We start from the raw sequence: 14,434 nt of genomic DNA, 5'->3' as shown, positions 1-14,434 counted from the left end.
ACTCGGCCCTTCTGTGTACTCATAGCCAACACGTCCATTCGAGATAAACAGTCAACTTGTCCTCCCACTGGACTGTGTATACTTCATAAGGAGGGACAATATTCTAGCTTTGCTTTTCTCATCTGTAAAATGGGAATAATTTGGAGCCCCTCCAGGGTGGCTGCTAAGTATAACGGGGTGATGTATATAAGAGCACCTGGCATGGGACCTGGCACCTAGCCTTGCGCACGACCCAACAGCACAGATTATTGTCACAGGTGTCCGCCATTCCTGTGAGAGTATAATGTCCTTTCCTCCTAACTAGTGCTACATTCAAGCATTTGCCCACGTGGCATGCCTACCTGTCACCCACAGGTAAACGGGCCACAGCTAGACTGTCTTTGTCAGGCCTTTTGTCAACTCTCTGGGTCCATGGCTGTGATGTTTTCAGACCCGTACCTAATACCGGAAGTGGAGGAACTGGTATTATGGCAAGGAAAGAACAGCCTATGGCCACATCTGCCTTTATGTTGAGCTTTTATGGAAATTATCCCGGAATTTTCAACAGCACGCCCTAAAACACAGGAGCTACTTGATTAAAAGGGGGTCTGGATGATTTCCAGCCGGACAGAGTCTAAATGCCAACAGCCGAGGATGACAAAGGAACTGCCACTTTCTCAACTGTCCTCACAAAACTAGCTAAAGTCAAGAACTGACTCGACAGAAACCTTTGAGCTCATGGTTGCTGTCTGGAAATGCTCCTCAGGAAGCATCTGATCTGTTCCTATTCAGGACAGCTCATAAAAGACCAACAATAAAGCCACTGTATTGACAAGTAATTGACAAGATGTCATAACCAGCTAGATGAAGCCATCCGACCCAATGAGGAAAATCCAAGTTCTTTGGATTTAGTTTCTGTTTTCTCCTCCATTGTTCCTTAATGGCTTCATGAAGAAACTAGAAGGTAACCCAATGTCTGGGGTGTCCATTCAATCCCTGAATCTTCCAATTGAAATAAATGGGTGCTTTAGGGGCAGAACGAACGTGATATTACTGTACAAATACACAACCGCACAGCAGGAGAAATACAATCTGACCTTCGACAGCCCATGCCCCACTCTCTTTTTGGGGAGAGAGACCTTTTTTGAAGGAGGCTTGAAACTCCATTGGATTTAGAAGACCTGGGTGAGGCCTGTTCCGAGACTATAATACAACTCAGACTCATGCAGGCTGAGGGAAACAACACGTGCCAGGTCTTCTTTCCTCCAGAAATTATTAAGGGTTAAAGTCAAATGCACTTTGACCTTGAGTTTAATTACTAAAGAGTATAGCTGTTTACATTTGAATTGTGACCAGTGTTTGCATATATACCTGTATGCATATACAATCTGCTCATTACTTTGCTTCATTTCCCTCAAGCGACTCTAACTCTATACTCTGAAATAAAAATAAATTCCCCCATGATTTAAACTCACACCCTCTGAATCCTAGGTCAGTGCTTTCCCCCAGTACCATCACTGTCCTGGAGCAGAGGCTCGAGCCCAGATCTTGAAATTCCTGCAGTCCCACGCTCTGGCCTCCTGGGCAGTCAGCTGGAGCAGGTAGGATGTCACCATTTAGAGGGACACCCCATAAAAAGCACTGCGTGTCAATGGAGCATATGCTGAGCGAGAAAAGCTCCCGTTCTGCAAAGGTCGGTGATCCTGCTGAGCCAGGAGCACAGACAGAGCCTGGTTCCCAGCTTGCACTCAGGGACTCCTGCACCAGTGTTTTTCAGACCTGGTGCCTGGCCGTGCAGTCCTTATAAACAATCCAGGCCCTCATGGAAGAGCTGCATTTTGTTATCCAGGGAAACGAGGCCAAGATGAGGCAAACAAGTAAAGTGGCCCAGCAACGAAGGGACTCTGATCTACAAGACTCCCGTGTCTCTACTGCGGTGAGGGTTAGGAGCTTGCCCAGGACATCCACAAGCGTTGGGAGGGCGTCTCTGCTGCAGCAGGGCTGACCTGGGGCTGCTTCCCACCAAGCTCCAGCCACCAGCAGTCTCTACACTCAGGATGCTCTTAGTTGCCTAGAGGATTGCCCTGCCACACGGAAAATCCTAGAAGCTGACTTAAAAAGCACACCGGAGTGAAATACGCGAGAATGACTGGAACGGCTAAGCTGATAATAATTTGGAAGCTAAAAGTAAAAATAATCATTATAACTCTGACCTGCCCTGTGTTAAACCTATACCCTACCCAAGAAGGGAATTTATTCCAGCCGAAGTCTGATGAACAATGCCTGGCCTTCGGGTCAGGCAGCTAAAAAGAGAGCAGTTCACTCATAAAACAGACTCAGTGTCTTCCGGTTTCATGGGTGCCTCCTATAGAGAACCTCAGTCCTACGGAATGCACTGTATACCCTGTGCTATGAAGTGCTGTTCTCTGGAAATGCAGCCTCTAGCTATAAACCACAATCGACAAGTTTATTTCCGTTAGTTACAAACTATTGAAATATTGCATTTTATGGTCTATATACTCTTGCTTTAGGAATGGGACCGTTTTACAATGGAAAAATATTTGTATGTGTTTTCATAGTTGGAAACCTGCACTGATTTCCTGAATGCTCAACTGTGTGTGTGTGTGTGTGTGTGTGTGTGTGTGTGTGTGTGAAGTTTACTGGCTTTGTAATAAGAGTGGTAAGTCAGGAGTGGAGGTAAGGAGCATAAGGTCTATTGTTTACTAGGATAGCAAGGGGGAGGGCAATTCAAAATGATTCCTGGAAAAGCTGAAACGAACAATATCAAAGATGATTTTGACTTCCACGTTTCCATATCATTTGGTCCTTAAATCAAGGTTATAGTTTTACTTTCCTCTTGTCTCTTTTTTCCCCTCGATTCTTTAAATGGAGGATTCTCGGCTGTTGAAATGGAACCGTGAATTAGAAGGCACAGATCGGGCCAGAAAACCAAATAAGAGGTCTGGTGATGGGGTCAGGGCTCTGGGGGCTTTGCCACTAAACAGAACCAAGAATGTGGAAATACCAAAAGGTGAGCAATTCACTTCAAGCGTGCCATTAGGCCACTTGAATGTCATAAGTTATTTCATTTTGAAAAATTTCAAGTATGTGACTATTACTCACACAGAAAAGTCAGCTTCCATTTTCTATTATTAAGAATGAAAGAAGTTGTGAGAGAACTACTCCCTTGATACTCTCTTGGACAAATGGCTATTACAAAATCTACAACGGTTAATCTGAGGAAATTGGTTTCTCCATACCCCTCCTTCAGTGAACATTAATAAAAAAGGAAGAGAGTGAGGAGTGAATTGCAGGGCCCTGGCTTCTGAACTTCAACCTAGCGTCACGTCATCACTTATTCCACCTCTTCCTGGCTGCCCTTATCTTTAATATACAGTCACCAGATGACCTGCAAACAGCAAGGTCCCGGGCTGGCCGGCCAGAGCAAATCCACCCAACCTCTCACGTCCGAGCATGGCTGCTCAGGCGGGTCCTTTCTCCATCCTAATCGGTGGTGGTTGAATATTACATATAACGATGTCTGCGGCTGAAGTTACACAACGCGCCAACAGCTACTCCAGAGTCACAGTTGTTTTGGTGTCCCAGGTATCGACCCAGCCTGCATCTTCTACACCATTAGAGAGCCTAGTGATGATTCGTTCATTTTGACTGTTACTTGCCTATCGTGGGAAATCTCATTCTCCCCTCTAACCACACCCCATGTTATCATGAGGCAAGGTTCCTGTTTTCAAGGAGCAGGAGAGACAACAAGATTCGCTCGGCACTGAAGCACCTTTTACTTGCGAAATGCCCCCGAAGAAGCGTGTTTCAGAAACCTGAGTACTTACGACTTGAACGGTACTCACTTTGTAGAAGCTCTGCCGGTCGGGTCGCTCCACTCTGAAAAGAAAACGCACAGACATTTACCATCCATGTTTCCTACTGTCAAATGACCATTCTGAATGAAATTGGTCTTGAACATGCAGCCCTTCCAGTTATACTCTTTCACAGAATCCTGCCATGAATAACAGATGGGAGAAAAAAGAAACCAATTGGATGCGTCACAATGTGACTTCTTATTATTGTTGTTATTCCATGTTTTCATGATGTGAGGTAGGAAGGAGAAGGAAGTGAGGGAGGAGAGGAGATGCTTGGATCAAGAAGGATTTTTTCAAAACACCTACTTTGTAAGGCGAATCCTGGGGTCAGATGCTGGGATTCCTATAAGGAAGAACACATACAATACAAACGTTAGTTAAATGATACAAGAGCAGCAAAAGGTCTATTTGTTAACGCTGAAGATATAACTTGACTAATGTTGGCCAATAGGAAACCACTGTTAAGAATTCCATGAATTAGGCTACTGTCTGCAGCTCTATTTGAAGGATAAACGTTTGCCAGCCAAACCAGCTACAACACGGCCATAACTGCCGTTTTATCAGAATTACACATAAGACTGGTATCTCTCTGGAAATGTGTGCGACATGGGAACAAATGACCCATATGTGTGAGATTCAAGTGTATAATTCGTCACTCAGCTAGGCAATGACACCTCTGTGGAAGTAAAGGGGACTCAGTTCAAACAAACAAGTGATTGTGATTTTTGTAGAAGTGTGAATAACACTGTAATTAATAGATTTGCTCAGTTGTTCTATTTTATAGAAACAACTCCAATTTTCTACCTTGACGGTGACACATATGCAATAGATGTATCTTATTTTCACAAGAGACATGTTCTTAAAACTTCATCACAAATTTGGTGAAGTACAGCAAGCAATTTGAACTATGCAAGTGGAACGAATTATCTAAAGGGATTTAAATTTTATTGGAAAGTCACCCTCAACACCATCCATTCAGTGTTTTGAGAAATCCGGATTTGCACACATCAGCCTCTCTGGGAGCGTGGACACCTGTGTGGATCCTGACACAACTTGTAGGCAGAAGCTCTGCCTTGACGTACAGGGCATGCACAGCTCCTCGCAGATGGAGGAGAGAATTTCAAAGGCAAAGCAAGTGTTCCAAAACTGGAGACAATGAATTCAAGCAAATACAAGAATTCATTATATCAAGAACATATATATATATATATATATATATATATATATACACACACACACACACACACACACACACACACATACACACACAAACACGTATGTATAACTGAATCACTTTGCTATACACCTGAAACTAACACAACATTGTAAATCAACTACACTTCAACAAAAACATTTTAAAAAGAAGAATGTTATATCAATGTGCTGCAAGTAATCTACTCTTTAAGGCTAATCTTGCCACCCTATGGAATAAAAATAACATCACAGCATAATTTACCTTTAAGAGAAATACGCAAGAACAGTGATGCTGTGTTTGAATCAGAAGTGAACTTTCCAATCGATTTAGCATGGTTCTGTTGCCCAAGAGACTTCTCTTCTGGCATGATTACTACTCCAGAAGACGACCATAAACCCCACAAGAGATGGAAAAGGCCTCTCAACTAAAGGGCTGCCAGCAAGCCCACGTAGTTTGCTGCTCAAAGCCTTCTTCCCCTCGCTGCTAGACAACTGACTTTGGACATTAGACCCTAACAAGCTTGGCCATTTGATTCCCACCCGTTGGCAAATCATAGATGGTGAGACAGGGGAAACACTTCTAGAGGCACAGCCACTAGGAAAATTGAGACGTGAAAACCGACAGCACAGGGGGCCAAAGAAAATGACACAGCAAAGTCAGAACTTAAGAATCACAAGAGTCTATGCCATTCAATATAGAGGCAAGCATTCCTAGCTATCTCAATAGCTCCCGAGGACACAATTACAGCATAGTATAATATTACAGCACTCTACAGTAACTGATGCTCACAATAATGTCTAAGTGATCAAGAAAGGCTAAAGCATGTTCAGGATAATTTTTATAGGAAGTCAGGAAAATATTAATTACATTTCAAAATGATTCCTATTACGTGATTCCTACGGAAGGATAACCTTTGGTTATCCAAGAATTTCAATTACCCAGATTACCTCATTTCCTCGAGTGCCAAATAAATGAGAAGTTAACCATTTGCAGGTCCTTAATGACATACCAATATTTCTACTTGTTATTTTTTTTAAAGAGATTTCATTACAATTGTATAGGGCAAGTTTGGGCTTGTATACCTGGGGTGCTGACCCTTTCCGCCATGCAAGCTCTGTCGTGAATGGAAGAAACGGATGCTTTCTGAGAGGGTGGTGTCACCTAGTCCTGGTGCAAGCACTGAGGAAAGGGCCAGCGCCCCAGGTACATGTGTTTGCTGGAGACACCCACGTTTTGGAAGATGGAATTTGAACTGGAGCATCTGCAAATCGGTGTGACAAAACATCACCAGAACACCTGGATCTGAAGACTGGTTCACTCGTTTATTAGCTGAGTGAGTCTGAGCATATTACTTGACTCTGCACCTTAGTTTCCTCCTCTGGAAATTAGGGATAGTCAAATTACCGACCCCTTGGAGTGGTAGTGAGGATTCAATTATTTACTATATATTAAGTGCTTAGAACCTGGCGAGGCACATGGAAGCATTATATGCACTGTTAATATTATTGTTATTTAAAATGTACTTTTCTTTTAAGCCAACATTTTGGCAGGAATCAAGCGAAACTAAAGAGTGGGTGGGTGGCCCTCCTGGTTTCACCATTTTATCCCACTTGCTTCTACCTTTATCACGTGGCTCATGGTAGCACAGATAATTGGCAGAAAATGCAAATCAGGCCTGATTCCAAATTGTGCACTTACTACAAAAGCCCATTTCAACAACCTGGTCTACTGTAAACACTTGCAAATGTCAAAATTGCGACTTGCACGAATTATCTCCAAAATTGGAGAACTCAGTTAAAAACACTGCAATCGCTGTACAAGTGCTGGATTCAGTGCCCGAAAGAGATGAATTGATCCCCTGGCTGAGATGCCAGGGAGAAGGATACCAAGCCCAGGGATGTCTGACGGGGAGAGCGGGGCTCCAGGAAGGCATGACACAGCCCAGGGCAGGGACAGAGGGGGTGGCAGCTCATGGTTCCGACCCCTTTCAAAGGTGGGAGGGGACAATTAAACACAGTGTAGGCCAGTGTTACTCTCAAAACGATGACTCTGAAAACTAAAAGATGTGATTGGGTTTCTCTTACAAATAAAGTCCAAACTCCTAGGCTGGCGTTCAAGGCCTTTCCCATAGATGCACTTATTTGCTTGAGGTTTGTGTCTCTCTGCTCCCCATCACACAAACCAGGATGCAGTCACTCGAGACCGTAATAGTCTACATCCCATCATATCCCTTTGAGTGCCTTTGCCACCCTGTTCTGCATGGAGTGCTCTTCTTTGGGGCCCTTCTCCACCTGTCAAAGTTGTAAGCAGCCTCCAGATGCTGCCACCTCTGAGCACTTCGTCAATGCCCCCAGGGAGTGTTAGATCCTTCTTGGGCCTTTTATTCTCTATGAAGACATGTGCTACATTGTTCTGTCGTTTTGTGTTTTTCTTCATCCCTAATTTTAAGACTATCATATGTCCTCAGAAAGTAGTTTTTGAATAAATGGACGAATGGGTGGATGGATGGATGGATGGATGGAAGGATGGATGGGTGGGTGGGTGGATGGATGGATGGATGGGTGGATGAATAGATGGATGGGTGGATGAATGGGTGGATGGACGGGTGGATGGGTGGATGGATGGATGGATAGGTAGGTGGATGGATGGGTGGATGGATGGGTGGATGGATGGGTGGATGGATGGATGGATGGGTGGATGGATGGGTGGATGGATGGGTGGATGGATGGATGGATGGGTGGATGAATGGGTGGATGATTGGGTGGATGGATGGGTGGATGAATGGGTGGATGGATGGGTGGATGAATGGACGGATGGGTGGACAAATGGGTGGATGGATGAATGGATGGGTGGATGAATGGGTGGATGGTTGGGTGGATGGATGGGTGGATGGATGGGTGGACGGATGGATGGACGGGTGGATGAATGGATGGACAGGTGGATGAATGGATGGATGGGTGGATGAATGGGTGGATGGATGGGTGGATGGATGGGTGGATGAATGGATGGATGGATGAATGGGTGGATGGGTGGATGAATGGGTGGATGGATGGGTGGATGAATGGATGGATGGGTGGATGAATGGGTGGATGGACGGGTGGATGGATGGGTGGATGAATGGGTGGATGGATGGGTGGGTGGGTGGATGGATGGATGGATGGATGGGTGGATGAATGGATGGGTGGGTGGATGAATGGGGGGATGGATGAATGGATGGGTGGATGAACTGGTGGATGGATGGGTGGATGAATGGGTGGATGGGTGGATGAATGGGTGGATGGTTGGGTGGATGGATGGGTGGATGGATGGGTGGATGGATGGGTGGATGGATGGGTGGATGGATGGGTGGATGGGTGGATGAATGGGTGGATGGGTGGATGAATGGATGGATGGGTGGATGAATGGATGGATGGGTGGATGAATGGGTGGATGGATGGGTGGATGGATGGATGGATGGGTGGATGGATGGGTGGATGGATGGATGGGTGGATGAATGGATGGGTGGATGAATGGATGGGTGGATGAATGGGTGGATGGATGGTTAATTGGATGGAAGGAGGAAGAAAAGAAGGAAGACATTATTTTTTTTCTTTTAAAGTGTGTTATTAGAAAATCCATGTTTACTCAGGCATTTTAAAAGCTGATGGTGAGAAAAAATTCTTACTGAGAGCAAGTGAGGAAAAAAATTATATGAAACATTTGACTAGAACTGTAGGAGAAAAAGTTCTGTCAATATGGTGTGTTGGTGTGTGAAGATCTGCCTGCTTGTGAACGAGGACTACAAGTGATACACAAAAGTGAAAACTGATCCATTAGACTGAAGAGTACAGGGTTTTTAAATTAAAAACAATCTTGGATGTTGTTCCACCATCTACTGGGTCTTTCTTAAGAGATGAGTTCACTCCTCTCTCCAATCCACGAGCTCTGGGCACAGTAGCTCGGCCAGTGGCGGTGCTCTAGGCATTAGGATTCGCATGCCAGCGTCTGGTGGACATTCTCTTAAAGATGCTCTTTCAATAAACTCCTATTTGTGTTAACATCCCGAAGGACACGAGAGAGTCTACATTTTATGGAGCTTAGAACACCAAGGCCATTTCTATTTTTAAGAATCCAACGGGAAGGCTGGTATAACTGACATCAGATCAAGGAAAATGGAGCAAGGAAGATAACTGACCTGTCCTGGGATGGAAAATGTGCTCTGCTCAGAGTTTCCAGAAGTATGCATGGCAGTGAGAGGAGTAGGCCAGGGATGGGTCATCTCCTGATGAGGAAAAACAAAGCAACTTTATTTGCGAGCACTTCGAAAAATGAAACACCTTCTTGGCACTAAACATGGTAGAGGCCCTTTCTAAATACTTACTGACTTAATTGGCCTACTTTTTTTCAGGGGAACATTCGGTCCATTCCCCTGCTCCACACTGGTGCTTGAAGCCTATCTGCGAGACAAAGGGCCACCCCACATCCAATTGCACATTGCCAGTGACGGTGAGCTCACTACCGCTCAAAGCAGCCTGTCCCGTGTTGAGACAGCCTGATCACACTATTCTTCCTGGCTGGGAGCTAAAAGCCTGTCTCCCGGGAGTTTCTACCTCTGGATCGTACTTTGAAGCCGCACAGAAATCATCACCTCTTCTTTTGCCTGAGAAGCTGTTGGGAGACAGCAGCCATATCCCCTGGTGCTGTCTTTTCACCAGGCGGACACATTGGTGGCTTGTTCATTCATTGATCAAGAACCTTCTACTTTTCTTCTAATGCTTGAGTTCTGCGTTCTGTCAACTATCTCAGGTGCTCCCAGGAGGGACTCCGCATTGCCTGGGGCTCCTGTAACTCGTGGTATCCTGTTTCTGGTGTGACCTGCCAGCTCAGGGGAGGGTGGCACCATCACCACCCTCGTTCTGGATGCTCTGATAGTCATTTCTCTTGATGTAGCCTAACAGTTAGTGACAAGATTGCAGCTGCGCTACTGACACAGTGTGTTTGTGAGTTCAAGTCTTAACGTTGGAAAAGCCCCTCTGGTGCCCACTCTCTGCTACCAGCGGGGGCACCTTCTCAGTTCTTTCAAACGCTCCTTTTGAAAAGAGGTGCTGTTCAAATCTTGCTTGAGTCTCAGGGCTCGTGGCCAATGTGCTTTACCTGAAGAGTGAGGATAATTAAATCACATGCTCAACATCCCAGCCTGTGCTGGATTCATCAAACATTTTGGTATATAAACATTAAACCTAAAAATCAATGTAATGATGGAAATGAAGGAGAGCTTGGAGGGTGGGGTGGAGGGGATCAAAGTTTATGAAAGGCCTTCTTAATGAGCCAGTTACATAACACTTTCCCCCAGTCTTTATGGGTAACATAATTAGTCATTTCAAAGGTAATATTAATAACTCTCAGGTAGCACTAAAACATGTTTTTTTCCCCTTCTATAATTATCCAGTTCAGAAAGAGTCTTTGATGTATGCAGAGCTGTAATGCAATGAGATACTTCACAGATTCATTCACAGTGGCACTGCTGCAGCAGAATTTGTAAGTACGGTTCAGAGGAGCCCTGACACAGATTATTCTACCTGGCGCTATTTAAAAAGAGGCTGTAAGTACATTAAAAATGCATACAAGATTTAGAGGGGATGCTTAACCTACTTAAGAGATAGACTATTTCCAAGTGTTTTCGAGTTGTGCATTTGTATGCAGTTGATAACGTTCGTGACAAATGCTACTTATGTATTCATCAAAACTGGCCCAATGTAACTCTACGCGACAACAGTCTAAAGCTGAATTTCCAGATACTCTGTGTCTTAAAATACTCAATGATTTCTTTTAAATTTTATATGGTTTTTCCTGAGTAAGGCTGGTCTCCTCCAATATTAGTCCCATCATTTAAAACCACAGTCTCCAACCCCTGGCCCGCAGACCGGTGCTGGTCCGTGGCCTGTTAGGAATCGGGCCGCCCAGCAGGAGGGGAGCGGCGGGTGAGTGAGCGAAGCTTCATCTGTCGCTCTCCATCGCTCGCAGTATCACCTGAACCATCCCCCACATCCCATCCGTGGAAAAATTGTCTTCCACAAAACCGGTCCCTGGTGCCAAAAAGGTTGGGGACCACTGATTTAAAAGACACAGGTTCCTACTGAGCCAGAGTCAACCAAAGGGCAGTAAGGCCCAGTCTGGGACAGGCGTACTGTCTCTGCAGCAACCATGGAGCATGCCTCGACCAATGAGAGGCTTCGTTATCCATCCCTTTCCATCACTGGCTTTTCGAGGTGTGCCTCTGGGTTTATTCAAAGGTGTTTCAGACATCTGGATGGATGAATCGCTTCTCGAAAGTGTACCTTCTCCCCCAGGTCTGCTGTATTTATTGGGCGGCAGAATGGGATGATCTTGAGTTACTGTCGGAGTGCGCTGCCCCGCTGGCCCATCCACACGAAGCTATTGATACGTACACTGTCACATTTTCAATGACAGCTGAGTCTCTGTATTTGAGAACGTGAGATTTCATGAAGCAGCAAGGTGGCTCCGCGGCACCACCAATGCTTTTGATTAAGATAGGGAGGGGGCAGCCGAAAGGAAGATAATTTCCTGCAAGACCGTCTTCAGCAAAGAACCTGGGTGCAAGCTCTTCCACTTCTCAAAATGAGTTAGACCTGGAACGTGCGCGAAGCTCGCAGCAGATGTTTCACTGTTATTCTTTTCACTCACACTTGAAAGATATTAACCTGCTTTTATGTTCTTGCCACTCCCAAGATAAGAACGCGCACACACCCTGATCCACCTGTACTAATCCTCGTCCTGTTCTTCAGGTGGAGATGAGCACCTGCTCCAAAGTGTTGCCAAGACTTCGGCAACAGGCTCCAGGCCTGAACACCTGTACTCAACACAAGCATCACTGCTCCGCTAACCCCCCAAATCACACACACACACACACACACGCACACACACACACACACACACGCACACGATACTGGTCTGAAACTCCTTCATCTCTGGGCTCCTTTGATCCTCCCCGAGAGAGACAAAGCAGGGATTCATCCCCGCACTGGGCAGTCGATGTAGTGGAGGCTGCAAGAGGCAGGGCCTCACACTGGCCGTAAGCGATCGCTGGGGATTGGGTCCATGGTGCACACTCTTTCCACGACACTAGATGTGTCTCCCCTTCGTGAGGCTAACTAATGTGTTTTGTGGAGAAAGGACCGAGTAAGCAATGCTGTTCTATTTCTCAGTATTTCACAAGCAATAGAGCATTCGACGCAATTTCTGACAATGGGGCAGATGCTTACACTCCTGTGATCTGAAGACTCCCTAGTCAAACCCAGAAAAATCAGAAAAGGCCCTTTTCCACCAGCTTCTTTTCCAAGCATATCCTCCAGGACTAGGACTTGTGCAAAGCCAAAGAACTTGTGGGCAGCCCTGCTTGGCCCAACTTAGAAACAGAAATGGGGTGCCCCACGCGCTGAGGGGCAGAACACAGTCTGAATTCCAGACTCTGCTGATCTCAAATGCATCCCATACTCATCGAACACAGAGCTCGCTGTTATTTCAAGTATCTAGTATGTTGCCCCAAGCCTTGTCTTAATCACCTGTCGCCAGTGCCTAGTCCGTAATAACTGGCTAATATGAGATATTATCATTAGTTTCTAAAGTTTCTATGTGTGAATTATCATATTATTAATAAGAATAATATCAAGATTTACCAACTGATTACAGTCTGTCAGGCACATAGCTCCCACTCTTGGACTTTCTGTACCACAAACTAAAGAGGCAGGGATTAGCATCATACTTGTTGGACAGATGAGGAAACAGGCACAAAGAGGTGAAGTCCCTTTGATGGACTCCCTGCATTTTGTTCTACTAACTCGTACTATTATGTACCAGTCACCAGGATCCAGAAAGCATAAAAAGTCAAGTTCCTTCCAGTGAAGAGCTCAGTCTGCTTGACACACTAAGGTGTCAGGGAGGAGTTCTCTGTGTGAGGCGTTGGGAAAGGCTTCATGGTGAAGGCGAGGGGAGCAGTGTCTGTGCACGTACATGTGTGTATGTGTGTGTCTGTGTGTCAATAATAATAATAACGGCTCATGTTTTATTGAGCCCTCTGGTGGAAACAAATGCTTTCAGAAACATGTCATTCAATCAATAAGATGAATTTTAACAGAGGTAAATGAAAACTGCAATTATATTCTACAAACCAAGTGTGAAATTGCAAAATGAGAAAAAGACCACCTGACTTAGCTGTAACTCATGGGCTAAAACCCCAAAGATTTTAGTTGACCCCTAAGTAAATCTGAGGGATTTGGCAGCCAAAAGGACCAGTGTCAGCTCAGGTGATGTTTAGGTAAGCATGATGCCCGGAATGTGGAAGGCAACAGTTGGCTATATAACAGTACATTGTATGAGACAGACCACATCTGAAACAGACTGTGCCACCTGGATGCCCCATTTCAGCAGGGGCATTGGAACCTCTTAAAAGGGACGGTTACCACAACATTTATAAATGCCCTTTAAGAGAACAGGGAAAGTTTAGTCCATGGAAAAGGGAGGCTGAGGGAAGGTCTGAGAGGTGCATTCAGATACCCGAAGGGCTGTCACACGGAAGAGATTTGGGACCTGCTTTGTGGATCAAGGGGTTAGGACTAGCCCTATGGGTAGATGTTATTAGGGAAACAATTTCAGCTCAAACTAAGAAAGAATTTCCAGTTGTGTGAGCTTTCCAACCACAGAGCCTACGGCTTTAGAAGGCAGCGAGTGGCCCATATCTAAAAGGCGGGATAGCCCCTGGCTAGGGTACTGGGAAAGGGATTCCTAGAAAGGCAGGGGTAGGGGTGGGGCTAGTGGACCAACTGCACTGCCTTACACAATCATGTGATTATATCCTTTATCTCTGTAAAGTCAGTGATATTGATGAGAAGATGCAAAACTGAAAATGGAGCAGTGCGGTTTTTTACATGACATACAAACATGGCTGACCAAACTGGCTAAGGAAATTGATCCTGTGCTCAGGGACGGTGGGGAAGTGCTGGGCGCCAGGGAGCGTGCTGTCTCACAGTGAGGCGGCTAACAGCCCAATTTGTCTGACTGTTTGCTCCGCTCTTGGGAAGCCCAACAACAGTGGAACCATAGACTTTCCTGGGTTTGATCACTAACACTTCTCCCAAACCTCTCTAGCGGTCTCAAAACCCTGTTCCATTTAATTGAAGGAATATTCTTCTGTTTGGAACGCTCTTAAGACAGTCTCCCGAGCTTGTATCTCTGATTTCTATGCAAGTGCTGATAGGGAAGAAGTATAAAATCAACTGGACTTCCCAACGCAAAATGCAATCCACCAGGAAAACAAACAAAAAAGCCTAAATCTTTTAAAAGTTTCTAACAGCAAGTTATGATTTCATTGACGTGGTGTAAAAAC

At 45.2% G+C, this 14,434-nt stretch overlaps 1 protein-coding gene across 3 annotated transcripts in view; it reads right to left on the bottom strand.

The window, feature by feature from the left end:
• The window catches only part of AFF2 (ALF transcription elongation factor 2), a 499,541-nt gene that overhangs the window by 148,876 nt on the left and 336,231 nt on the right, over positions 1-14,434 (bottom strand). For 2 of the 3 annotated variants that reach the window (XM_049704394.1, XM_033416854.2), the window contains exons 5-7: positions 9,227-9,313; positions 4,164-4,200; positions 3,846-3,879 (exon numbers count right to left, since the gene is read on the bottom strand). In XM_049704394.1, the coding sequence (XP_049560351.1) occupies positions 3,846-3,879; positions 4,164-4,200; positions 9,227-9,313 (158 nt within the window). The remainder of the gene's footprint in view (positions 1-3,845; positions 3,880-4,163; positions 4,201-9,226; positions 9,314-14,434) is intronic. The other variant, XM_049704395.1, reaches the window with a different exon arrangement.

This window comes from Orcinus orca, chromosome X (genome assembly GCF_937001465.1).
Source record: "Orcinus orca chromosome X, mOrcOrc1.1, whole genome shotgun sequence".
In the NCBI taxonomy this organism is placed as follows: domain Eukaryota; kingdom Metazoa; phylum Chordata; class Mammalia; order Artiodactyla; family Delphinidae; genus Orcinus; species Orcinus orca.
Note: the sequence above shows the minus strand (reverse complement) of the source record. Positions and strands in the feature narration are given on the sequence as shown.